Below are 25,992 nucleotides of genomic sequence, written 5' to 3' on the forward strand. Positions count from 1 at the left end.
AGTTATGCTATAGCATTTGTCATCTGTAAAACATAAAAAAACTGTCCACCCACAGCAGCTGGCTCACTGCAAATGCAATTTTTAAAGTCCCCTTCAAAGTATAGTCTTGAGCTTCAGCTGGTTCTAGCCTAAATAAAATGGCTGCAGATCAGCCCAACGAGGTTTTAAGGTTCTCTTGGGGACACAAGTACAAGCAGCAGCAGAGAAGTCTCTTACGCAACTCGTGCTTACGCAGCCCCTGCTGCTCTCTAATGGCAAGTATCAGCCTGCAGAGGGGTTTTACCAACTCTCTGCAATCTATTGCTGGAACACACCTGGAGCCGACAATCGGATAACCTGGGCAGGCCAACGTCAGTCCAAGCCACTCGCCAGGGAGATGGTGAGTCAGTGGGTTCCTCTAAAAATATTTCAGGTATTAGCCAAGTTTCTGTCAATAGAGCAGAAGACAAACCTGAGGTGAATGTAGACAAGCTTCATCAGGTGAGAATAATTATTGAATTTAAAAGACTGCAATTAGTTGTATATTCATAAGGAAAAAATGCTAGACTGCAGGAGTTTTTGAAGCATTTACCTGCTGTCACAAGGTACCACGGTACATCTTTTAAATGAAATCTGTGCACAGTTTGAACAGCCTAAATAGCAACTTTTAAGAAGTGAAACTTTTTACTTTCACTACATGAAGCCAAACGTTTCTGTAGCATTTTATTAATCCAACCTGATGGAATTTATGTTCCTTACCTGTAGAACTACTTACCTCATCACGCATCAAAAAAACACGAACAGGAGTTGTCTTAATAGATCAACTTCCAGTAAGAAAGTTAAGACAGTGCACAGTAAATAAACTGTATTTTAATGTGTTACAAAAGTAGTTAATAGCCAGGCTACCTCCCCAAGCAGACGCCCACTGCAACTGGGTTTGACAAAGGTTTCTTTCAAATAGCTCGAGAGGAAACAGCTTTTCACCTTACTCTTTTTTTGTGTCTCCATGTTTTGTAACACAAATACCATGGACGTTCACAGTTAAGTTCTCCCCAGCGGGGCAGGGTCTGCCGCCAGCCCCACAGCCCTCGGAAGCCTCTATGGCTGCTGAGTCCCACCTGCAAGAGACCGGCTGCACCGCGATGTGAACCACGTCACTAAAATGAGATACAAACATCAGTTTCAGACAGTGACTTTAGGAACAACCAAAAGACATGAAGGCAAGAAACAGCAAGAATATCAACGTGTCAAACTTTGAGCTAAAGCAAAAAGCAAAAGTTGGGTTTTTTTCAATTTGCCAGGTATTCTTTTAATGACAAATATAAAAAGACTGAAAACATCTCATTCTGACTGCCTTTTTTTTTTTTTTTAAACAAATGGTCTGTTTTTATAATTACAAATACTGTGTAAGACAATACCTTCTTTGTACTGCAAAACCAACAAATACAAGGATGCAATCAAGTTTCTAAGCATCTCTAAATTTGAAACGTGAGGTTTTTTTTTAATTCGGAAAATTCTTAATAATTGTTCATTTTTGTTAGAAGGTAACTCAAAGTACAACAACATCTAGACCTGTTTTTAAAGGAGCTTTCTTTCCTGATACATCTTTGAACATAATTACTCCTTTTGAGTTCAGTACATTCACAAAATAGCTCAATTAAGAACAGCATCACCAATGAATTGACTACTGGAAAGAGACAAAATTTACCAAACATACAGAAATATAAGTTTTACCATAGCAATTATGCATATCAAAAGATGACACCTGTAATTAATTTTAAAAAGATACAAAAAAGAGAAAAACCTGAATTACAGAAAAGAAAGTCATATTTATTTAATGAAAAACTAGAAGTTAATAAAAATTAGCAAATACACAAAAAATATACACAAACAGCAGCAATACTATGTAGTGACTTACAAAGGGGGGGGCAGGAGGGGAAGCAGCGGCCAGAGACCGGGCCGCTCAACATGGCTTGTCAGTCAAAGGGGGAGGAAAAAAACACAAACGAAAACACGAAACAGTATCCTTTTCAACAGTACAATCAATCTACAAACAAGTTTTTAGAATTATTTTACAACATTTCCTGTAGAATCAATTCTTAATACAAAAGATGCCCATTTTGGGTGTATATATATTTTCAGTGGTTTACTGTTGACTTATTTAAATATATTAGTGTTACTACATGCAACTGCTTCCTGTAATTTAACGGCCTTTCCTTTTATTTACCTTCATATATGTCTACCCTCTGTCTACCAAATAATTTGTCTGACAGTCAAAGATGGTTACCCTAGTTTCTGCTAAATTAAATGCAACGGTTTTAAACACTGGCCTGAAGAGGTTTGATTGCCATTTCAACACATGGATATAGTTACGTTGATGCCTAAATTGCCATTTTCTGCAAAGAGCTGTGCAATGCTGGTGTCAAAGACTAAACAGTCACTATTCATAATGGCTGTTGCAATTCCCTCATGAATGGATCGAGGAGTTGCTTCCCAAGTCAATCGCCGCCTATGACCATTTAACTCCAGTCGATAAGCAAAGTTTTCTGCTTGCTTGCGTGTTCCTATCAGCTGTACAATTGCAAAGAACTGCTGGTGACCATCATATTTTTCCTGTTTCTCCAATACTAACATGAAATGAAAGCCAAAACAAGACTGCATCATGACCCAGTCAACAGCACCAGGAAGATTAATGTCTGTAGCAAGGAACACTATATCTTCTCCCTGAAGTGTTGTAATTGACTTATGTTGATGCATCAGATGTGGCATGACGGCATCCAGAGAACCTTGCCATTTACATGACGCACCGGGACAGGGACAGGAGTAAGGCCTAAACTCACACAGCTCCTCGTGGTCTGCTTTTTCGGTGTGTGGCAGAGTTATCTCGCATCCGGAAGAGGCATATTTACATGGGAATAGTACAGAATTGGCAACTTTCTCCATAGCCAGGTTACGGATGGAGCCCAGCGGGCCTCGGCAAGTTGGACAGCACGTAAGTTTGGGGCGACAGTTGCTACAAACAAGATGGCCACTCTGACACTGAAGAATTGGTGGCAGCACATAGTCAAAACAGACAGGACACTCAAAGAGACTGGCCAAGTCATTATTGGAAGCTGTAGTGCCCGTCAGCGCAGGCACCCTCTGCGACGGCGTACACTTGGAAGTACCTGTAGGTAGTGCTGTAGCAGTCTGACGGCTCATGTCTGCAACACAAAAGAGAAAAAGGAATGAGTATCTGAACACATTTTATTTTCCTCTGCACACAGTATTTCTTGATTTACAGAGAAGCTTCAAAAGAAAACAAGATATCAATGAAAGCATAAAAACCCACGTAATGCAAACTGTAGAATATCAATTGCGCTACACACAATACAGACACTTATATGACGTGCAAGTTAAACAAGGGGAGAAGTTCTGCTAAGTGTTCTGAAGTGGAATTTACCTATTGGAAGCTGCAAAAGAGATGAGTAAAGATGTGCTAAAAATGCAGCTGAAATCCTCAAAGAAGTTTGGTGGTGGTTTGGGGTTTTTTTAATATTGCATTTTACGATATACCCCACGCAGCTCACTTGCGTGTAACAACTAGGAGCACTACAGTACAATTCTAAGGCTGAATTTTATGTAGCTGTGTATTCAGTGAGATAAGAAACTAGCCATTTTTAATGGAGAAATGAATTTCCGGATCTGACCTTCTCAGTAATCGTGTTTACAGTATAGGTTTTTTTAAAAATTGAAAAACAGTATACCAAGGAAAAACATAGCTAAGACGATTACTACACTGTTTTTTTCCCAGGGCTCTCCATTTTCATTACCCTGTTACTAAGGCCCATAAGCTTGTAAAGCGCATCCATTGCTTCAGCTTCCTGAACTAAGCCATTTGTGAGGATACCAGAAAAGAAAAACAAAGCAATTATTTTAATGAATATCCCAAATAAGAAATTGAAAAGATTAAATTTGAGAATTAATTTTAACATACAGGTACTCAAGCACTTGCAGTGACTCAAAACGGCACTGTTGATGAAGGTTTACGTTCAGTGGCGTTTACACTGAAGTTTTGAGCTTTTAAATGTCCCCAGACAAAGGCTAACAGCTGTGTGACCGAACGATTCAACAGATGCAGCAGAAGTACCGTATTTCTTAACATGTTACGGACGTTACACTTTGCCCTGCACCCCCTAACTCTCCTCCTTCTTGTGCAAAAGGAATTACTAGTACTACCAGAAAAAAATAAACACTCCATTTTGAAAAAACAAACCTTACCTTCGTAGGTTAAGGAAAGTTAAGTAAAATGCTATCCAAAATTGGCTTCTGTTACACACGAAGATTCTCAACCACCTTAACTGCTTCTCTGTATGTCACACGTATGTAGAAAGCTCTCAAAATAAACCTCATCTTTAATCTTGCTATTTGACATGGGAAAATTAGGCAATAGGCAAGCTTCCCACATTTAGCATCATTTCACCCACAAACTTACTCATCCTTGGACTAGATACCTCGAAGCAGCATAGTGTGCGTGCTTTTGCAAGACATGCACTGTTCAGGGCACAAAGCAAAGGAACTGAGAGATTCCAACTCACAACTCATCCCCTGACATTCAAAAAGTAACCGTAGACAGGCAGATTCAAATTCCTCTGCAAAAGCACCTCTCCCCAGTCCAGAGCTAGAAAAACATGGGTGTCAAAGATTCGGTATTCAGTCTCTGATTTTATGAGTCTCACATGCGCAGTAACAGCATCATCTCACCCCTCCACAGTCTCTTCCTTCGTCTCAGGCTCGTTGGACTAGAAATACCCAGTTCCCATCTTTGGGACAAAAAACAACAGACAGTGGTTTCCAATGCTGGGCCTTAACTGATACTGTAGAGGTGTAACAGGAATGTTTTCTATCTTTTGGCCTTAATTTCCTACTGTAAAGCATTCCAGCTTACGTGAAAAGGTAAAGGTATCTGTGACTAATCAAATACGTGTTCTGGGGAAGTGATGCCACACCAGCTTGTTGTGAGGAGATGTGACAACCGAGCACTGCTGCTATTTTTCCCCAACACCCGTAGGCGAGAGGCTCATGATGGCACACTGCAGTTCTACGCTCTAGAACAAATTATACACAGAGAATAATTGTACACGGGCAAATGAATTCTGATCACGCTGTTTGCCTGCAAAGAGCTTAGAAATCACATGTATATTCATATGTAAAATTTGAAAAGTGTTTCCCTTCAAATATTGTAAACACACACATTTCAGAAAAGTTTGTGCACATTTCATCTTACCTGAACCTATATATACATCCTGATCCAGGGATCCCCAGTAACCCACAGATAACACTGGTGAAAACCACTGCGTTAGACCAGTTCTCTAGGCAGTCTGACAAGCTGGGTGAGCTCTGGTTTCTTTAATTACACCTCTCGGAGCCCATTCGACAGTTAAATTAAGCAACCTACAGACTTTGCAAAAGACCTTACGCACAGATGCACTTCCCACTGAGGCTTTCTAAGCTACGGAAGCCCTAGGGAAAAGAACCGTACAGCCCTGCGTTATCACCGTTTCTGTACGTGACCAGCCTTCACACACACCTTCCGCAACCGTGGACCACCCAAATGAGCAGAGAATGAAAATAAGCAGGAATCTGTGAACCAGACCACTGAGATTAGCATGCAAGGAAAAAACTGGATAAAGCTATAAACTGTAATTTACCAAGCCTAAACCTGCCCAAAGCTTACATCTTCATCACTCTTGTTAACCCAAAGATTAATAAATATACATCACGACAGAAAAATCAGAGAAGTTAATTTTTTATAGCCATCTTAAAAACTACAAGTTAATCACAAGTAAAAGTTTTAACAGTGTAATACATTTAGTAAACCAAACTATCAAAAACATACAATTACAAACCAAGTAAAAACAACTACAGAGCTGGAAATAAAGTTTAAAGATATTTTTAGTTACAAAAACTTTACTACAAAACCCCCTATATGCAATATTTGTTACCTTATCTTTGTTTGCACACAGTGGGGAATAAGTCTCTAAGGTACACTAGGTGTCATCCTCAAAAGTATTAGCTCCTACAACGCAAATTGTTCAAAAGATTGTGCAAATTTGAAAAAGTTTAACCAACAGCAAGAGTTAAAAGGGAAAAATTCATTTTAAGATTTCCTAGTTCTAGAGCAAGAAAAACTGTCCTCGATGACGTCAGAACGCACCGACCTGTTGATGAAACTATTCTCAACACGGTTCTGGGGCAGGGTGAAATACACACACTACCGAGATCTCCCGAGGGACGCGACTTCACGGCCCCTACAAAACCAGCTTAACAAACCGCACGTAACGCCGTTTACCCGTCGGTACCTTGCCCCTGGCAGGCTTTACTCCCCGGCAAGCAGGCGCACAGGGCTCCCTTCCACCAGTGCAGAAAGCCGCAGGCCGATCTCCCGCTCATGGGGGGCCAGGGCGTTCATGGCGTTTCGGCCCGGAGGAGAAGGGCCGGGGGCAGCGGCCCCGGACTGGGCGCGGGGCGGCCGATGCTCCCGGCCAACGACCCGCGGGACCCCGCGCCGCCTTCTCACCGCTGCGGGCCCGGCCCCGGCCCCCGCCATTTACGGCCGCCCACACCCCGCATCCACCGGCTACATCCACCGGGCTCCGGCCCTGCGCCCCAAAATGGTTCCCCAAACTTCCCCCGCCGCGCCGCGCCGGGCCTGGCCGGCTCCTCCCCGCCGGCGCCGCCCCTCGCCCCGCTGGGGGCAGCGGCCGCGCCACCGGCCGCCGCGCGCTGGGCCCCGGCGCAGGTTCCGCCCGCGGGCGCGCAGGGGAGGGCGGCCCCGCGGCACATCCGCAGCCGAGGGGACGGAGCGGCCCGGCCCCGGAACCGGGGCAGCCCACCCCCGCCGCCTCTCCCCCGGCACAGCCACCCCGCAGAGCCCGTTCCGGCCTCCGACGCCTCCTCTCCGCTCCGCGCGTACAGCTGCCGTCCCGTGTCGCCGCAGCGTCCCGCGGAACAGCAAGTGTCCGCCTCACACGTGTCACGGCTTTTACAGACACTTCCAGACCGACCGATCTGATCACCTCCCCTAAATAATTGTTTTTAAAAGCTACAGATTCCATTCAAAACACTTCTAACGCATAAATTTCACTTCCTGTTCCTGCTATTTCCAGACGACTGCTCAAACTAGCGTTTTCCACTGTGGATCTATAAAGTACCCATTCAACAGGGCTCTCCATTTGTATAAAGATTATTCACCCAAGCAAAAACATAATAATCTCAAGGAAAAGAAAAGACCAGCAGATTTGGAACAATGTGGCATATTCGAATATCCACATAGACTATAAAAAAAAATTAAAACAGCTTAAGGATAAAGGAGCTGGAAACCAAGTCAACGTGCTTGTGTGATGCACATGCTGGGCTCAGAATAGCTTAGGCATTATGGGATACAGATGTAATGATGATCAGATCATGGAAGCACAAGTTTCAGTGGAGGCAATAGAAGAACCCACTGCAATAAATTATTTTGGTCACAGAAGAAGTAAGGCTACAGTATCTGAGTAAAGAAAATTCTCTTTAAAAATGCTTTCCGACTACTTGAAATTGAAGTCCTGCTCAAGGAAGACTGCGGCAGCTTGTACCAGGACTACAACATGTGCAAGTAACACCCAGTTACTATTAACAAAAACTACCAACTTGATACAAGGTATGCTTCAGCTTTGCTCCCAATATACAACATCCCCACCGTTTAAGAGTCAAGGAAGTTTGCAAGCAAAACTGAAATGCTGAAGAAAATGAGCACAGAAACGGCTTTCGAGAAATGCAGGGCATGTTCTGAAGTGTCTGAAACTTGCCCTGGGCTTTCTCTCCTGCAACAAAGCAGCTGTCCCCAGAGCAAACCCGGGAGCCCCCCAACAGGTCAGCTAACGCTGTGTGTCCTTCACTACGCTGTGATACAATGCCCATCGCCCCAAGAGAGAGGGCCTTTGGAACCCCAGATAGGTAAAAATAACCACAGTGAGAACGGGAAGACGCAACCAATTCACCATTTTAAAAGCTCAGCTGAGGTGCAGACTGAAGGAAAGCCGTTTCAAGAGAAGTTCAGAAAGATGATGTACTTCACATGCCATGGAATTAACAACAGTACACAGGAACAGACTGAAAGCTTTTCAGCTTCTTGCAGAGGTGTTCACTTCAGACACCACTCCAGAAATCACATCTCCTGCATTTCACTGAAATATGGGGCACAAATTTAAGTTAACATTATCCACTTCTCCAAAATCTTCACTCCTATCAAAGAGATAAAGACTTGGGTTTAATATTTTAATTTGCCTTTGAGAGGGTAACTGAATAATAGTTTTGGGAAAAAAAAAAAACAACACAAAACTTCTGTATAGTCATCTTAATGGCTGAAAGGGGAAAAAAAATCTCATTATATAATGCTGAGGAGTGACGCAAGGACAGAAAAAAAAGCCTTATCACAAATGTCTATGTGATGCAATAAGATCTTTTTGCGATCACATTTCAGAACTAATTGGATTCAGAGACGTCCATTCAAAATGCATTCTTAATGCATTACAGCCACCAAAGTAATACAAAATCTTTCAACTTTTTCAACTGTACGATCATATTTGAAAATGAGACTGTTTTAAAAAACAATGCTCTGTTACAGAGCACTGGAAATGAGAACATTTCATGACAGTGTTTGAAGTTGTGAAAAACACTGGCAGGTTACCTTTTTCAATATGTGATATAAGCCAAAGAATGTCACAACCCAAAAGCTAAATGAACTGTTGAATATACTCATTAAACAGGTATAAATAAGAACTGAAAGGAAGATAGAGATTAGGTAGTATCATCAGATATTTGTACAATTCATTATTGGTAGCTTCTTTTTATTATTCTTTATTATAAAGAATATTATTATAACATTCTTTATTATAAACAATAAGTATTTTGTAAAATATTATATAGAATAAATTGAAGATATTAAAGAGTCACCAATATTTCTTTGGCAGCAGAAGGAAGGTTTCATGAATGCAACAGAAAAGTGTGCATATATTTAGAAACAAGAAGGGGGAGGTGTGTGTACACACATAGACAAGTATACACAAAGTACATAATATCATGCCCAAGAAACTGCCAGTGTTACTGATACAGAAGTCCCATGTGAATACTATCTTAAGAATGAAGGTAATTAAAAAGCACACCTCATTCCAATTAAAAAAGGGCACCAGTGTATTTTAAGTAGGGAACTTTCTCAACATTTTTAAAGTAGCATTAGGTTAATTTTATATGAAAAATTTTTAGGGTACCAAAGCTGCTCAGTTATGAAGTCTTAAACTGCCAAGGACATCATCTCTAGCACTACGGAAAAGCCAGCTTTCGGACTACATGTACCTACTATTTCTGAAAATAATTTTCCAAGGAATCTACCTTTCTTCTGTCCCCTCTTGCACTCATAATTGTCACTGCACAGCACAACAGAAGGGAAAAAGGTTTTAGGAGGCTCTGGTGAAAATATTATATATTGCCCTCACCACCATCAAAACCACAGTTCATCGATCAAACGTATATAACATCAAGTGTATTATGCACAAGTGTCTCAGAAAAGCTTGTGAATATTTTTTTAAAATAAATATTTTTCATTTCTATTTAAATTTTAAAGGACATTTTAGGGCCCAGGGTCTTTCCATTTTGAAGCCTATCAGTTTACCTCTCCCTGCTTGTGGGAGATGTTAGCCCACAAAGGCCTGGCACAGTTAATATCAAACGCATGCTGCCTCCTGCAAATCTGACAACATGGGATACACAAATGTGTATGCCTGCTTATACACAGCCTCTGTACATACTGGCCTACTTCAAAACTTTTAGAACACAGTTCATGACAAAAATTATTAATCAACTACATAACACAATTTAGTCTCTATACACTCTGTTCTTGATTCACGAATTATGAATTTTTTTCAACCCTTCCAGACACAGTTTTCTTTAGTGCCCTTAACTATATGCTATTTGTTATTTCAGACACCTCAGGGCTTCTCTTTTCCTGCATAATAACCAAAAGCCAGAGCAATCCACTGTAACAGAATATTATAAAACAAGACAAAAAAAAAATGTACAAAATTGAGGCAAGTCTCATGATTACTTCCTTTTCCAAAATGTCACCTGTCCAGTTCATCCCCTTTTCATACAAAATTACAACAATTTCCACTACCTTAGAGTGACCCAGCCTGTCTGAAATTGCAGGTAGTTTTTTTTCTTGCACCTCAAGACACTCCCTACCAACCCCTCTTTCCAATCATCAGGAAAGGAAATCCCAATGGATTTATATAATCATGGAATCAGTCATCCTCTTCGTGGCTACCTCTGCACTAAACCACCAGACCTTAACGCTCCATGTTTCCGATGCTATCACATATGTTCTCTTGTACACAATACGATCACCAATTGAGTCATTGCTAGTAGGCAATCTAGATCTCCAGATTCAACACATACTGTGTGGCAAACACAGATACAACAGCACTACATAAACACAAACAGTATTATTACGCCCACCAAATTGGAGTGACTTGTTTCTAATCCACTACAAAAACCTGTGCCCTGGACGTCACTGTTTGACTTCTGCTTCATCGCTGTCATATTAACTATTTCTCCTGCCTATCTATGTCAGAATATTAAACATCAACCCAGGGGGTGTTTTCTTCTAACTGACAAAGATTTTCTTACCAACAACTTTATAATGCAAAATTAAGAAGGAACAGTGTCCTATAGAAGATATACAACAACCACATAGAAATCATAGTAGCAAGCAACTAGTACCGTGACTATAGCATTCATTTTTTAATGCAACAAAGAATTTCATCAATTTAAAAAGTGAATAACCCATACTCTAGGCAACCAGAATTTTCCATATTCTAGAGAATCAAGATCCAAGTTTGCATGGAATATCAGAGACTACACTGCTATGATACTGCAGTCTTGCAAAGAAAAGACAAGCTGAGGAACAAAATTCAGAGAAAAAAATTACTAACTGACAAAACCCCAAATTTCATTCTAGAATGCAAACTAAAACTGTCTGATCAATAGCAAAAACCTGAGTTTAGACCACTCTGTACTATATAATCAGAGAACATCCCAGATTTCACATGTCTTAGAATTACATGTAGCATTAAATAAGAAAACAGGTTTCTTTGTAAATTCAGACCATCAACCAACCATAAAGCAAAATAGAATGTTTATATCCCCATGTTTTGAGCTTGGAAGGAGAGTAAGCAAGACAGAAAGCAAAAGTTAGGGGAACTATGAAGAAGATTCCCAAAAATTCAAGCTATACTATAAACAATTTATTAAATGCCACCACTAGAAAAAGAAAATGCAGCAATACATTGAATAAATCAGTATGAGCAACAACAGCAAAAATTACTGATATTTAGTAATCTGTTGTAATAAAAGAAAATTAAGCCTTAAAATAGCTAGTGAAACAACCTTTCCATTATATACAGTTAAACAAAAATACAGCGAAAAAGAATCATTCTTTAAATAAAAATCAAACCAAACACTTGCATTAAAAGGATCATGGACACTTCCAAATTGGACTTGACCATATTCTTCCTTTTTAAAAACAAGCAAATGACTTATCTCGCTGACACTTCTGAATGCCACCTACTACAGAGGCGTGAAGATGGTGATACAGAAATACTGTTCAAAGCTGAATACTGCACACTCTTGCACTCTACCTGAAGTGGTGCTCTGCAACAAAAGCCTTCTCTTTTCTCCATGCACTAGCTGGGTATCCTCAGTGCCAATATCAGCAGTCAATGGCCAGAGCCTTCTTTGACACGGGACACCTGCACCTCTAGCATGCAGAGTGAGCTCAGACCAGCAGCTGTCCCACACCAGCCTTCTCAGATACCAAACTGAACATGCCTTCCTGCAGCCTGCTATAGTTTGAGGACAGGAAAGCTAAATGAGATAAAGCAGAAGTACAGGTTTCAAAATAAAGATGGCAGAACCCACAGAATCTAACAAAAAAAAAAAACTTCATATGAAAATACAGACAACTCTATGCAAACAATAAATAACAGGGAAAACAATTTTTATTTTATTTTTTAGTAATATCTAATTTCCTTTCACTGTCCATAGAGCACAATGAACGGGGCTGCAACAGGATCATCTTCCAACAATAACTCAGCCCAGTACTTTCTATCAAACACGGGTAGACAGTTACCTCTTAAAAAGTTCCAGACATAGCATGTTGCAATAAAAAGTAAGGCAGGCATACAGGAGGATCAGCCACAAAGTGAATTAATAACAGCATCAGGAAAAAAAAAAAAAGTTCTTTTTCATGCTGTAACATATACTACCATTCAGAAGTATCTAAAGCAGGAAGCACTTAATTCTGTTCTACAAGATACCATAGATGGGCTCTGTATACAATTACACTCTATTAGTAAAAAAAAAAACAAACAACACAACCCTCTGTAAATGGTAACAGTAAATCCTACCGAGTGTGACAATTTGGGGGCTGTGTTTCTTTCCTCAGTCTGATTTTGCAAAAACTATATTCTTCACTGCATACTGTAACTGCCACGCAATATTGCATCACCATTCCTGTGTCTGTGGCAGACACAGGGAGGAGGGTGTGGCATGGAAATACCTACCTTAATTCAATAAGGCTAAACTAAACAAAGTACCTGTACTTGGATGCACCTTCATATACAAAGTCTTCCTGCGATAACTATTCCAATTCAAATTAAAGACCTATTTTATGCTCTATATTTTTCCTGAATAACTAAATAGTACTAGGGACCAGACCTGACGAAGGAGGAGCTGGCCTATAAAACAGATTGATCATGACACAGAAAGCCGCTCTGTAGGAGGAGTCAGGACAGGATTACGTATGTTGACTATTTTTATAAAGACTTCTCCATCTTGTGCATTACTTATGTTCATACATATTTCCACCTTAAATAATATTTTATTCTTGCGATCCTCATTTGCCCTGTATTCCTGTGTGCAGTCCTGATGAGAATGGAGCCCCAGGAAGAATGGCAATCTGACCCATGGAGGGTGAACACATAGGGGAAGGCTCGGAGAACTGAGCTACTGATTCCAGAGTACAGTGCCCCAAGGTATGCCAAACATAAAATCTACACACAAGTACATCCAGCACCACAGAGCACACAGTAGTGACACTGGAAGCCTAATTTTTAACTCATCAAAAATTACTAATTTTTCAGAACTTCTAGTACTAACCTAGACAATCTCTAGTTGCTTTGAGGGAGGGTTTTTACAAGCTGGTTTTATCTTTTTTTAACCCAGATATTTTTTCTTCAGAAGGAAGAACATTTAGATCAATGTCAGATAAAGGTAATGTCTTTATTTTATCACGCACACAACACAAAGAATAAAATGCACAACATTGTAAACGTAAAGGGTCAAGTCCATATTTTTAAAACGGACATTTCTACATTTTGGAAGTAAGATCTTCCTACTATGGATACCTAATTCAAAAGGAAAGCTATGGAAATCTAAGATGGGACACAGGGTTTTGCATCTCGTCGATCTACAGCAGCTAGAAAATAAAGAGCACTAAAATTATCTACATTGTAACAAACATAAGACCTTAGTAAAAGAAATGCAAAAAACACAGTGGCATTTTCACATTTCTGATGGTTCCAAACTTTCAGTACTTCACTTCTTTAAACTCCCATCTTCTACATGCCTTGTGTTTCTAGCATCCATTCTTTGAAGTATATGTGCCTCCATTAAAACCAATACAGTTTATGTGAGAGACTTAAGTTTTTCCTGCTCATCAGTTATGAATCAATTGTTTCTGTAGCATTATTACACAAGGATTCAACCGCCACCGTTAAAAATATTTTTTTTAATCGTTATTACAACGTTACTCAAATTCTCAAACTTGGCTATTGACAAGTCTACCATGGTCACACTCCTACGCAGAGCAACAGCTCTACTGCTTTTCATGGAAAACATCAGTTTTAGAATGTGGCTTTATCTCACAAATAAGAGCACTCTTCCAGCAAGTATTATTAACTTGAGGCACAGCAAATAGAAACAGGTCGAACTGCTGACTCCACAGACCACCACATTACATGAAAAGATTGAACATTCCTTGAAACCTTAATAAATAAATAAATAAATATATTAGTGGTACTAGAGCTGTAGTCTGTGGCATGGGAGACCTAGGTTTAGTTGCTGCTCTGTCACAAGTTTCTGAGTCACCACAAGCAAGTACTTCCCTGCCTTTTACAGGTTTTAAAATACGAAAAGGAGCTGCAAGTCTCAGACATAAATGCAAAAGGGAATGAATTAACTTGATAAGGCTACTAAATTAACTCTGTAGACCCTATTCAATTTCACTTCAGGTTAGTAATAACTAAATATCATTATTCACTAAAGGACCCTATGTTAAATTATTTAACATTTCAGTTTCTACAGTCAGCAGTAGTCAAACTTCAATCACTGTTTACTTTCCAACTCCTGCTCACATATGGATAACTGCCCTCTATCCCTCTATTCGTTCCAGTATTTTGTACATCAAAGAGACAAATTAGGAAGACATTGGCAACACCCTTCTCACTGATTCTGTTGTATCTAATCTGAAGGCCTCCTTCTGAGCCATCAAGTCCATACTGACATTTTATGTAAAACAAATAAAGTAACCTCTCTTTAGAGGGATACTTGTATTACAAAAAAAAAAAAAAAAAATTCCCTCAACTTTCTTTGCGAAAATCCAGCTACCAAGCTTTTGAAGGAAGTGATTCAAATCCAGCAGAAAAAGAGCTCTCAGGCAAGGGAATTACATGTTCTTTTATTGCTATTGAACTCTGATTGGGTATATTTCAAATGCTAAGTAAAACGCACTCACTATTTCACTTATTTGTATTGCTTGGGAAACGCTTCGTGGCATACAAAATTAAAATTCAAACATAATCACTCTGAAGTCAGGCCTGAGTCTGCATCAGAAAATAAAACACAAGGTATTATAAATGGTTCAGAAACGACAGGAGTAGGTGTATCTTCCTGCTACTTCATGCTCTCTTTATCAGCACTTTGGAAATTCAACACCTATCACAAAATCCTTCTCCGCAAAATATTGTCCTCTCTGCTGTTATGTAGTTAAATCAAAACTTGAGTCTATGTTGCAGTGCTGAATCTCGAACATCAAATCCTAACAATAACTATCTACAGTATAACTGTGAACTTCAGTACTTTTTACCCTTTTTCTTTTACAGGAGTGTTACAAAAACACGTTAGTTTGGAAGATCAAGGATCCAAAAACTAGGAAATGATAGATTTACAGTTTCACAGGCAACCCTAAGTCTACTTCCTTATATGCGTATTAAGGAACAGCCTTCATGAAATAATTTTTTCCCCACACTCAACTCCTTTAGTAGATGAGCACCTGTACATCCATGGAAACATTATGATTGCACAAGGAACAACAACTTTTCCTTAAATGGAACACCTGATTTTAAAATAAAGCTGTTTAGGGCAGCAGCTGGTTCTAATATGCATAAAAGTCCTCTTAAAATTACTGCTTTACAGGTGCTCTTTTAGAATAATGTCTGTCTCGACTTCTATTATGGAATGCATACTTTTTATTTGTAAAATTTCCTTTCTAATGATTACACTTGACCTAGCACAAAGCCAGACTAAAATTTTATAGTACGCCATCAACATCTGCCAGCCAAATTATTCCCTAGTCACACCTGTGCAACCAGTCTTCAAATTACATCCTTAATGTACTTGCGTAATCACACAGATATCAGCTATGTAGAGATGAACCCTATACAAATTAACTCTCAACTGGGGTGACACCTTCATGCTCAAAAAAGGGCAAAAAATTCCCCTTTGAATTCACAAAATGGAAGTCATATATAAAAATCATTAATCACAAAATATCTATAGTAAGCATATATATTTCAAAATAAACAGTCATTCAGAAATCAAAAGATTAGTTAAACACAGCATTTTCACAGCTTTTCCAAGACAACTGCACATGCACATAAGAAGCAGGAAAGGAACAAGACTTAAAGCTCACACATAAGCAAAAGTGAACAATTTTACATAAATTTAAAAGCTAGCTTTAGTTAAACATGCAAATTTTATTTTGTACACCTTAAAGTGTTGTTATATATGTGTCAATGCACAAATGAATATTGAAGATTAAAGAAGATTAAAATATCTGATCAAAGATAGCAATGATAGCAAAAATCTGAGACCTATGTCCTGTCAAAAAAATGACAGGAGCTAGTGAGGTTTCAGAAATTAAAAAAAAAAAAAAAAAAAAAAATAAAATCATAGAGTCCATTTTCACAGATCTGAGGGGAGGATTAAGGTCTTGGTTCTAAGCTGATACACGGAGTTATAGTCGTTATCTTTCAAAGAGAAAAGCAGCAACATTACATGTTTTAAAGGTTCTTAAATGTTTTAATAGCATTTTTAAGAACTGCTCAGTTACAGTATTTCTTAAGAGCTTTCAGATACTATTACAATTAACTGAAGAAAACGGTTCATCTATAACACAAAGAATGATCCACCAGATACATGCTCCACAACTCCAGGCACGCACACACGCACAGTACGTTGGAGTGTAATTCCACCATTTCTACAACAAACTAAAGCAAGCTGCCACCAAAAGGAATGGTTGTGCTCCTGCTTTTCACCTATTAGTTTTCTTTCTCTTTAAGGTAACATATTCGGCAAGGTCAGTCTTGCACAACTAGGTGAGTGCTTACACTGGCACACCAGGAAGACACCAAAAACAAGCTGGCAATGGAGGGCGAGACCATTCTTTCTTAGCTGTAAGCCTGCACTTCAACTGATGCGGAGCACACCCACAATGACAGAGGATGACATCTATTGCAGCAGCACTGGCTCTTACGTTACCATGCAGCAAGCCACTCTGAGAAGCGAACCAGTTGATAGGTACCCATTCCCCATAGGCAACTAGTTTTCAACTTAACTTGTGACTAAACCTGGCCCATTTCACATTCACATTGGTGACAGCAACATTGCAAGTTACCACTGGCAGCCTGAACAGAAACTGTCTTCAGCTGCTGCAGAACTGTGCCCTGGATGTGCCACAGCTTGTTCAGTGCTGCGTCTTCTATTATTTCTTCTTTCCTAACACTGATGTGCTAAGAGCAACTGACCACATATTTCAGAAATAATTCTAAGTGACTTTCAGAAAAATCATAGGAAAGATTAACTTTTAAAACCCACTTCAAACTAGTACCTACATCAGATTTAAGCATAAAGCAACATGTACCAAGATCTACAAAACAGAACTTAGCAACCAAATATTTCAGTTGGCATCCCCTCACAAAATATAGAAGACACAGAACCTTCCCCCATGAAAGACCTCTAATAGAGTAAACAGAAACAACAAAGATAAGCCTTTTAATATGCCCACCTTCTAAGCTAGACACCAGCTCTAGCAATTTTTACGTAAAGGAATTTATTTTCAAGCTTTTCTTCCTCTAATTTAATACTAAATTGTTTTAAAATACTCCTGCTCCAGTTAAAACCTTTTCAACCTTTTGACAATCTGTACATTAGCAAAATTTAATATACAGTTTTCCTTTGTATATAGTTTTCTTTTGACATATTTCATCTGAACACTTACTTGAAAATAACTCTTAAAAAGTGTGGCATTCCAAATGCTCCTCCTTGACAGCATTCAAAAAACCAAACACAAACACTGAAAAGTCACTGGGGTCTTTTATCAAAGACTAAATGAATTTTTGCTCCGTTTAGTACTATATGCAGGAACTATAGGAAAGAACTTTAAAATATTAACTGAAAGACTTCATGCCACACAAACCAAAGTTCAAAGAACTGCTGTTTCACTTTAAAGCAACCGATGACTAATTCTTTAAGCAGCAGAAGTTATCACTACACTCTCCTTCTTTTCTTCGTGTCTCAGCAAGGTCATCAATTGTTACAAGAAAAGATACAAACCTGTTTCTAGATAAGCAAAACAAAAAGGAAATGGTCAACAAAAACTGTCTGTAGATGAATTTGTTGCACTTTTAAAATCAATTTCCCTGTAGGAATACATCCACGGCAATTTAAAAAAAATGCATTTCCAGATGCAAAGGGACAAATAGTCTTCACCGTTCAAATAGTATTTTACTTCCCCACTGACAACACAGACAACCTCAGTTCCATATTCAGCTTCTACAAAGGGAAACAAGTCAAAATCAGAAGTGCACCATTTGGTTAACTGTAATTATCTAGCACTTTATCTGATTAAAGTACTGTGGAATTAGTAACCAAATCTCTCATTATTCCTGTGATAACACAAAGAATCACCATTTTACAGATTAACTCAACAGGCATATATTTAAAACAATTGTCCTGGCCATTACAGAAACATAGTATGTAATCTGGATTAGATCTAGAAAATATATACATGTATGAAGTGTGGCATAAAACCTAAGAGTATTAATGGGGCATTAATGCTAGGTTTTGTCGTCTTTCTTTACCTAGTCTAGTTAACAAGCTGAACTAACTACAGCATGGTACAAAACAACCGTCAAAAGCAGAACATCTATTTGGCAAAACTCAGTCCAGTTTTTAAAGCTGACAGTTACAAGACTACCAACAGTATTACAAGAAGAAAAATAAAGAAAAGCGATTCTAATTTAAGATTAAGAACACCATGTTTCTCATAGGAGTGCATGCATAGTTTTCCTGAACGTTTCATGTGAAGACCAGAGTTCATAAAACTATCCTACTTGAATTTGCATTTTCAGTACAAAAAGAGTTACTTTTTACGTGAACATGCTTATGCTGCCACCTCTTCCGCATTAGAGGCAGGTGTCTTTGACATCGGAGCAGTACCTCTTTCTCAACTCACACTAAGCAGACAGCAGCAACTATACCCAAACGTAAGCATGGAAAGTACTTGTGTTATTTGAAATATTTACTCTCCTTAGTTCACACCTACTTAGCTGGAGCCACTGAATTTCTGAGCTAACTCCTCTAGTACATTCTAATTAGACTATAGCGTTAAAACCTTACCAACAGAAATGACAGATTAATGGACAAGACACTCTGTCATGACATGCACTTTCAGGGACAAAATGATCATCATTTCATCAGTTTCAGAATTCTTGGGTCACAACAGATTGCTAAAACTATACCACTGATGGATGACTCTTATCCTTGTGCTTTCCTGTATAATTTTTCACTGCTGTGAAAAGTGCTGAAGGTATTTAAGAATATTAGTTTCCACTGAAGTTAATGCAATCATTTCTAGCGCTCAATTTTTACATCAATATTACAGCACAGAACAAATGATAGAAGAACAACTAATCGATTTATTCTTTACGTATAGTCCCCAGAGTTATTTTCTGCAACAGATGACTAGGCCAGAGATACAACTTTTATCCTAAGAGCCTCTGTCTTAGTCTACTGGTATTCCAATACCTCAAATCTTCTTGAAGACCAGCTTGAATAACTCAGGGTTGAGAAGGGTCCCTTCCATTTTTTTCTCCCCCTCTGGAATGCACTGTGCTAGCCTCAGATTTTAGAAGGGAGATAAACAGACAACTGAAACTATGTCCCACGTGTGGAATATCTCATGTTCTTCACGACCTAGTTCAATTAGCCATGAGCTTCCTACCATCCACTCATCTGCCACGTTAAACAAATTAAGTCATTTTATCTATTTATTTAGCGTGCAAGTAAACTGCTTGTTACAGAGGAAATGTAGTATGCACCCAGACTGCTCAAAATAGAGACTGAAGAGAGAATATTTGAGAAATATTGTACGTTTACAGTTACAAAAGAAACACGAGCTTATAATAAAACTATCACCACTAGAAAAGAAACCTGGTTCTTCTGAATAAATACTTAGGATGCTTTGCCTTTCACTACAAACGCTATTGTTTCCTGTCCTTTTAAAACCGCGGAGAAAGGAAAAGAATGATGGTCTCCAGCCTTATAATTTTGCAGGGGAACCCATGGGATGTGCGAATCTCCCCTACTCTTTGCTCTCACCGGATGAGAGGGAGAGGGAGACAGCAGCCTTCCCGGGAAATGTCACAGAGGGGCACCCAGCGGCCCTTTTACTCCGGCAACCTGTTTCCCGCGGCGGCTGGGCCCGCCGGGACGCAGGCAGCGAGGGCCGCCGCCGGGGCCCCGCAGCGGCGGGCCGTCCCCGCCTCCCCGCGGCCCAGCTGACCTTCGCCGGGCCCCGCTCGGCTCCCACCAGCACAAAGCGCTCCGCGCGGCGAGGCCGGGCCCGAGCCCACAAAGGGGCAGCCCCGCGGCCCAGGCCCAAGCGCGGCGGGCCCTCCGCAGAAGCCGGGCCGGGCCGCCGCCTCAGCCCTCCACACAATAGCCCAGCAGAAGGGCTCGGAGCCGCCCGCCACCGCGAGGCCGCTTCCCTCCTCCCCTCAGGATCCGCAGGCCCGGCCAGGGAGGAGGAGACGGGCCCGCCGCGCCTCGCTCCCACGGGGCCGAGGCTGCCCGAGCCCCTGTTGCGGGCGGCGGCGCGGGGCCCGGACGCCAGCAGGAAACCGGACGCCCGGGCTGCGCTTAGGCCGCGGCGGGGCCTTGTCCCGACTCTCCTCTGCGGCCGCCGCGCCGGCCCCACGGCCGCGCCGGGGCCTTCCGCGGGCGCCGTCCAGGCGCAGGGGCCGGGCGGGGAGAGCGTCCCGCCGGGCGAGCCGCTTCTCGCCCCTCCGAGGCCGCTCGGCCTCCCCCCGCGACGCGCTCACCTGTGGGCGCTGGGCAGGGCGGGACCCCGCTGAGGCGGCCTGGCTCCCCCGGTGGTGCGGGCTGCGGGGCGACTGGCTGCGCCGCTCTCGCCGAGACGCTCGGTGCCCGGCCCGACCGCGCGCTCCCTCCTCCTCCTCCCTCTCGCTGCCGGCCGAGGAGACACCGCCACGGGGGCGCGCCAGCTGCGGCGGCGGAGCTCTCCTGCCTGCCAGGCGCGCTCCCGAGGCGGGCGGGCGGGCAGCAGCGCGCGGCCGGCGGCGCGCACGCGCACCCGGCAGCGGCGCGCGGGCCGGGCCGCCCCGCTCCCGGCGCGGCGCCGGGGAACAAAGGCCGCTGGGCGCCGCGGGGAAGCTGCGCGGCCGCAGCCTGGCTGACGGTGGCCCCCCCCGTGCTTTTCACCCCCATTGCCCGCACCCGGAGAGAGGCTGTCTCTTACCTGCGCCCCCTCCGAGCCCCGCCAGGGTTACTTGGCTCCCCCGCGGCCCCGAGAGCCGGCGAGGCCGGGGCGGCGCCGCGTTCTGGGGCAGGGAAGAGGCCGCGGGCCCGGCCGTCGCCCTCCTGCGCCCGGTAGGCCGCCTTCCCGGCCCTGGAAGCAAGTTTTGTCGCACACCAGCATTTGCGGGGTCAGAGGCCCAGCCGGGGTCTGTCACAAGGGCTGTTAATTCTACTGTAAAAACAGAAAGTGGCCGTTCTTAGCGAGGCCGGCAGCGACCAGCACAGCAGCATTATGGCGATTTTAAGGGACGCTAACAACAAACGCCTCCTCCCCTCTCGCCCTCTTCAAAGGCTTTGCATAGTTCAGGTTAAGCCCCAGTCCAGCAGTGCCCTAAATACATACGTAACTTTCAGCACATAAACTGGATGAAATTAATGTAATTCCAAGTGTGCGTACATATGCTTTGTTGGATTAGGACCCCGTTCATCTACTGAAGTTATTCAGAGTTTTGCCAGAGGAGAGCCACTGTTTATTTTATTTTCAGTAAAATATTTAAAAAATATGTATTTGCTATCTTATTTCAATTTTTGAATGACTGAAGCATTTTCTTGGCTAGTTTAATTGGTTATCCAGATGGTTTTCAATATCCTCCTCATTTCTTTTGATGACCAGAAAGCACTTCTTTTTGTATAATGTTTTTATGTTGAATCTGCCAAGTCTGCTCTTATTCAGAGATTTTTGGGATTAGTTTTAAAGCAGCCTCTCAAAAATACATCACTGTAGTGATGCAGTACAACATGTACCAAACCAACTAGAATCCTCCCAAGTACAGATAATATCAATTATTTATCATCAAAGGGTGACAACTACAGGAGTAAAGCTTCTTTGCACATGATTTTTCCCTGCACATCTTGTATCTATGCAGTGGTTATTGAGCCTTTTCCTTTAACTATTCATGAGGAGCGATACACATGGCACTGATTGCCAACCCATAGTTGGGTTGACTTATTGAATACTGAAGGAAATACATTATGATTAAATAAAGTATTACTTTTGTCCTGGATAGGAAGGACACATTCCTGAACTAACATGTTATCAATATTAGAGGGTTTTTTTCCACCTTTGATTTTAGTACGAGTAGAGCCAATTATTTGATGTATTTTTAAACATATGGAAGTCTATTCAGTAGTGGAAACTTCAAAAAAGGTAGTCGCCTATAGAGAACAAGAGAAAAAGCTTCTCTAATAGTAGCAGTTAGTATTTTTAGATACAAGAATCAGAATGCTTATCAGTTCCAGTAGTCTGTGTGGTTTCTTACAAAGTATCTCTGTGGTTAAGGCTTTGATCCTGCAAACACACACAAACTTCTTGCTGAAAAAGGCAAGTTGATGGAGTCTCACAGTCCTGTATAGATCAATACATTGCTAGTTGGTCAGTATTACTAAGCATTTGCCTTTCACTGAATAGAAACTAGTTCCTTGAGCAGCGAAAGTAATTAAGCCTAGTTTCTAATGGATTTTTCTCCTATCTCTCTCCTCACCACAGGAACCTTGCACTTCATTCCCCCATTCCTGCTAACTTCACCTCTGAAATGCCTCCAGCTTGTCCACAGGCCTTACCTAACCCTTTGTGGCAGCCCAGCATGCTCACGCCTCTGACCGCTGCCTGGAGGGAGCACCCAACACAGCTGCTTCCCAGCTGTGTGCATGCACCTGTGGCTCCGTCACCCACCTCACCTCTTCCAGCTCTCCAGCTGGCAGACCAAAGACTTCACACTTCCCTCCTTCCCTCAATAGAACCACTTATCAGTTTTCCTCCACTATCCATCATTACACTTCCTGAGAAAGTTACAAGAACTTCAGTGTCTCTGAGACTCCTTCCTCCCTCAAACCAGAGTGAAATTAGCCCATAGGTTCAAAAGTTAGTAGAGAAGGCTGAGTGGAATAGACCCCATAGCTAGATTGCACAAGCTTCGTTACTGTAGGAAATGAGGGTAAAACACTCTCAAAGACACATTAAGAGGTCATCTAATCCCTCTTCCTGCTCCAAGGTAGAATCAGCTATGCCTTCATCATGTCGGACGGGTGTTTGCCTGAACAGCTCATAAAAATCCTCCTGCAGTAGAAATTTTTAAACCATCCTCTGAAACCTATTCTAGTGTTTGGCTGTCCATACCATTACATTGTTTCTCCCCATGATACATAACCTAAGTCTCCCATTATAATTTTAGCCCATTCTTGAAACATTTCAATGAACACAGAAACATTTTTTTCCTTCTGTTTTTGAAGGCTTTAATCTTCAGTAAATTACATCAGTTCCTTTCCATCTATGGGTCACCACTGCAGGGCCTCTGATCATTCTTGTCTTTTCTCTCTGCACACTCTGCAACTGCTCCTTTTATTCTATTTTGACTATAATTCTGGGAACCGGCCACAGCACTCCAACTGAGGCCCTTTTAAATGCTGAGTAATAAAGGCTGACTCTATGGGGATGACACTAAATTAGCAGTATCAGTCAATATAATAATTGCAAACTGAAGCTAGTTGTTTTAACAACAAGTTTTAGTAATTATTAATTTATTGACATTACTTTTGTACGCATTGTTTAGAAGGAAAAGTACCTATTGTCACTATGGACGCATATAATACCACTGTGATTGCTAAAGTTATATATGTATGTAGTCCTGTACTTTAATGGGATTACTGTGTTTCCTTACTAGACAATAATGTCTGTAAGTCTTCAGTTTCATATTAAGATGTAATAAAACACTTTTTTCTCCTCTAAACTTTCAACAGTATTCTCATTCTTAAAAGTACTATTATTTTATATTCATTTAGTAAAAGGGATAAACTAGTTCACACTATTTATGTGAGTTGCTATAATACTTTTAAAAGTTCATATATATTATTATGGTATACATGAGATTTTAAGTGAAGAGTCATTAGTGATATTTTATGTTTCTGTAAAACACATTCTTTGTTTCAAGAATTAAGAGAGCATTAGCAACACATGGCAGCATTCTTTTCAGGTGTAGAAATATCATTACCAATAGATAAACTGGATACTCAAAATTTGGTGGCTTGATCTGGTTTCTTGGGCAGAAACACTGCTTCTGATCATTCATAGTAACACTTGATCCTGGTAGCTAAGTGCCTACCTCCTAAGCACATCACCCAAACAAAAACTCACTTCTTAGCTTGTCTCTAACAACACTGAAGCTAGCAAAAATACACATGCTTAAGTGAATTTTCTACTTACAGCATTTTAAGGTCTCTAAAACTAATGAAGAATTAATTTTTACCCAGTTTTAAGTATCGTATCCTAACTAATTTTTCGTATTGAAATGAGAACCTTAAGCCCTTAAGAAAAAATGAGTACCTAGTGTCTAATAAAACCCACTTATTTTGAGACTTGTGTAAACAAAGTATCCGAAGGTAACATAGTACGCTAATTAAAAATTAGGGATTCCACAAATTACAAAAGGACATCTAAGATAATTGTTCCTCAAAGTACTAAATACAGTATGGCTTTACAAGAAAAAGGCTATTCTTCATACGCAAAATGATAAATTCTATTTATAAGAATACAAATAAAATATTTTTAACCTTATTTTTTCTAGCCAGTTAATATCTTTCCCATACATATTAGCACCTTGGATGCATTGCTAATGATTTTTGCTGTCCACAATTTCCCAGTATCACAGGAAGGAGGATGACAAACTTTCAAAGTTTGTCTCAAACAACCAGGAAAACTCTTAAAAAGATGGAATATCGGTTGCTGATCTCTACTGATCTCTTCATCCTTTTTTTAATTTATATTCTTCACTGCCTAGGCTGCTAAACATCTCTATTCCCAAACAGTTTATTTAAGGACTTTCTAACAACAAGAAAGTGAAAGAATAGAACAACTACTTAAAGCAGTTCATTAAAAAAATAATCTTATTTTTTCAGGTAAACATTGATAGCTATTTCATATGTTTGGACCACACAATTTATATAGTAACAAAAATTCTGAGCTAATAAGAACTCAACAAGAAAGCAATTTTGTGATACACTGAAGACCTTATACAAACTGTTGAACTAAACATAATTTCTAAGTAATGAGATTCTCCGAAACATGTGTGATATCCCACTCCCAACCTGCAAAGCCACATACATATATAGGATTGCTGAGTCCAGTAATTTTATTGATAAATGCTTCACATGACAAAAGGCTTGGGGTTTTTTTCCTGCAATGCTACCTCTAACATCTGCAGTATTCAAGTGATTCCCTCAAATTTGGTGTCCAGTAAAAAAAAAAAGTGAACAAACAAAACCTTCAAAAGTAAAAACTAAAGTTTCAGAAGGCAAATAAATAGAATCCAAAACTTAATATTTAAGATAATACATATTTCATTTTGAAGCTAATGTTATGTTAGACTGGTTGGATTTGATAGTCCTGATGTACCAGTTGACTTCACTGGATATACTCATAGAAACCATATATTATACTCTACTATTAATTATAGTGCAGCTCTGTACAAAGTCTTCAAGCACTTGAGACAGATAGCCTCAAAAAATATCAGGCTGATATTCTGTATTTAATAATTATCATAATTGATTAATTTAACTGATCTCAGTTATTTTATAAAGAAACATTTTCCGTTTTTGTTTGAACTTCATGTATTTGATTTATTTACCATTTATGTCCTTTTTCAAGATTTATAAGAAGTTGAAACTGAAAGAAGAGGCAGAAAACAGGTTTTATAGAAAGATTAGGAAGACAGAAGGATTTTTAGTTTAGCAATGGACAAAGCGTTAGGGAGACAAAAAGAATCTTTTTAAAGTGAAAAAGATACTAAG

The 25,992-nt window shown here is 40.6% G+C and overlaps 1 protein-coding gene across 9 annotated transcripts in view; it reads right to left on the bottom strand.

Moving 5' to 3' along the window:
• Window positions 1–829: 829 nt before the first annotated feature.
• Window positions 830–25,992, bottom strand: part of SIAH1 (siah E3 ubiquitin protein ligase 1) — a 77,891-nt gene continuing 52,728 nt past the window's right edge. For 5 of the 9 annotated variants that reach the window (XM_074583079.1, XM_074583074.1, XM_074583073.1 and 2 more), the window contains one exon: window positions 830–3,182. In XM_074583079.1, coding sequence (XP_074439180.1) covers window positions 2,332–3,180 — 849 coding nt within the window. In that variant the 5' untranslated portion in view covers window positions 3,181–3,182 and the 3' untranslated portion in view covers window positions 830–2,331. Of the gene's footprint in view, window positions 3,183–4,239; window positions 4,262–5,245; window positions 5,482–6,320; window positions 6,947–20,714; window positions 20,949–25,992 lie in introns of those variants that run through there. The other 4 variants (XM_074583081.1, XM_074583075.1, XM_074583082.1 and 1 more) reach the window with 4 other exon arrangements.

The sequence above is a fragment of the Larus michahellis genome, chromosome 4 (assembly GCF_964199755.1).
Source record: "Larus michahellis chromosome 4, bLarMic1.1, whole genome shotgun sequence".
Classification (NCBI taxonomy): Eukaryota; Metazoa; Chordata; class Aves; order Charadriiformes; family Laridae; genus Larus; species Larus michahellis.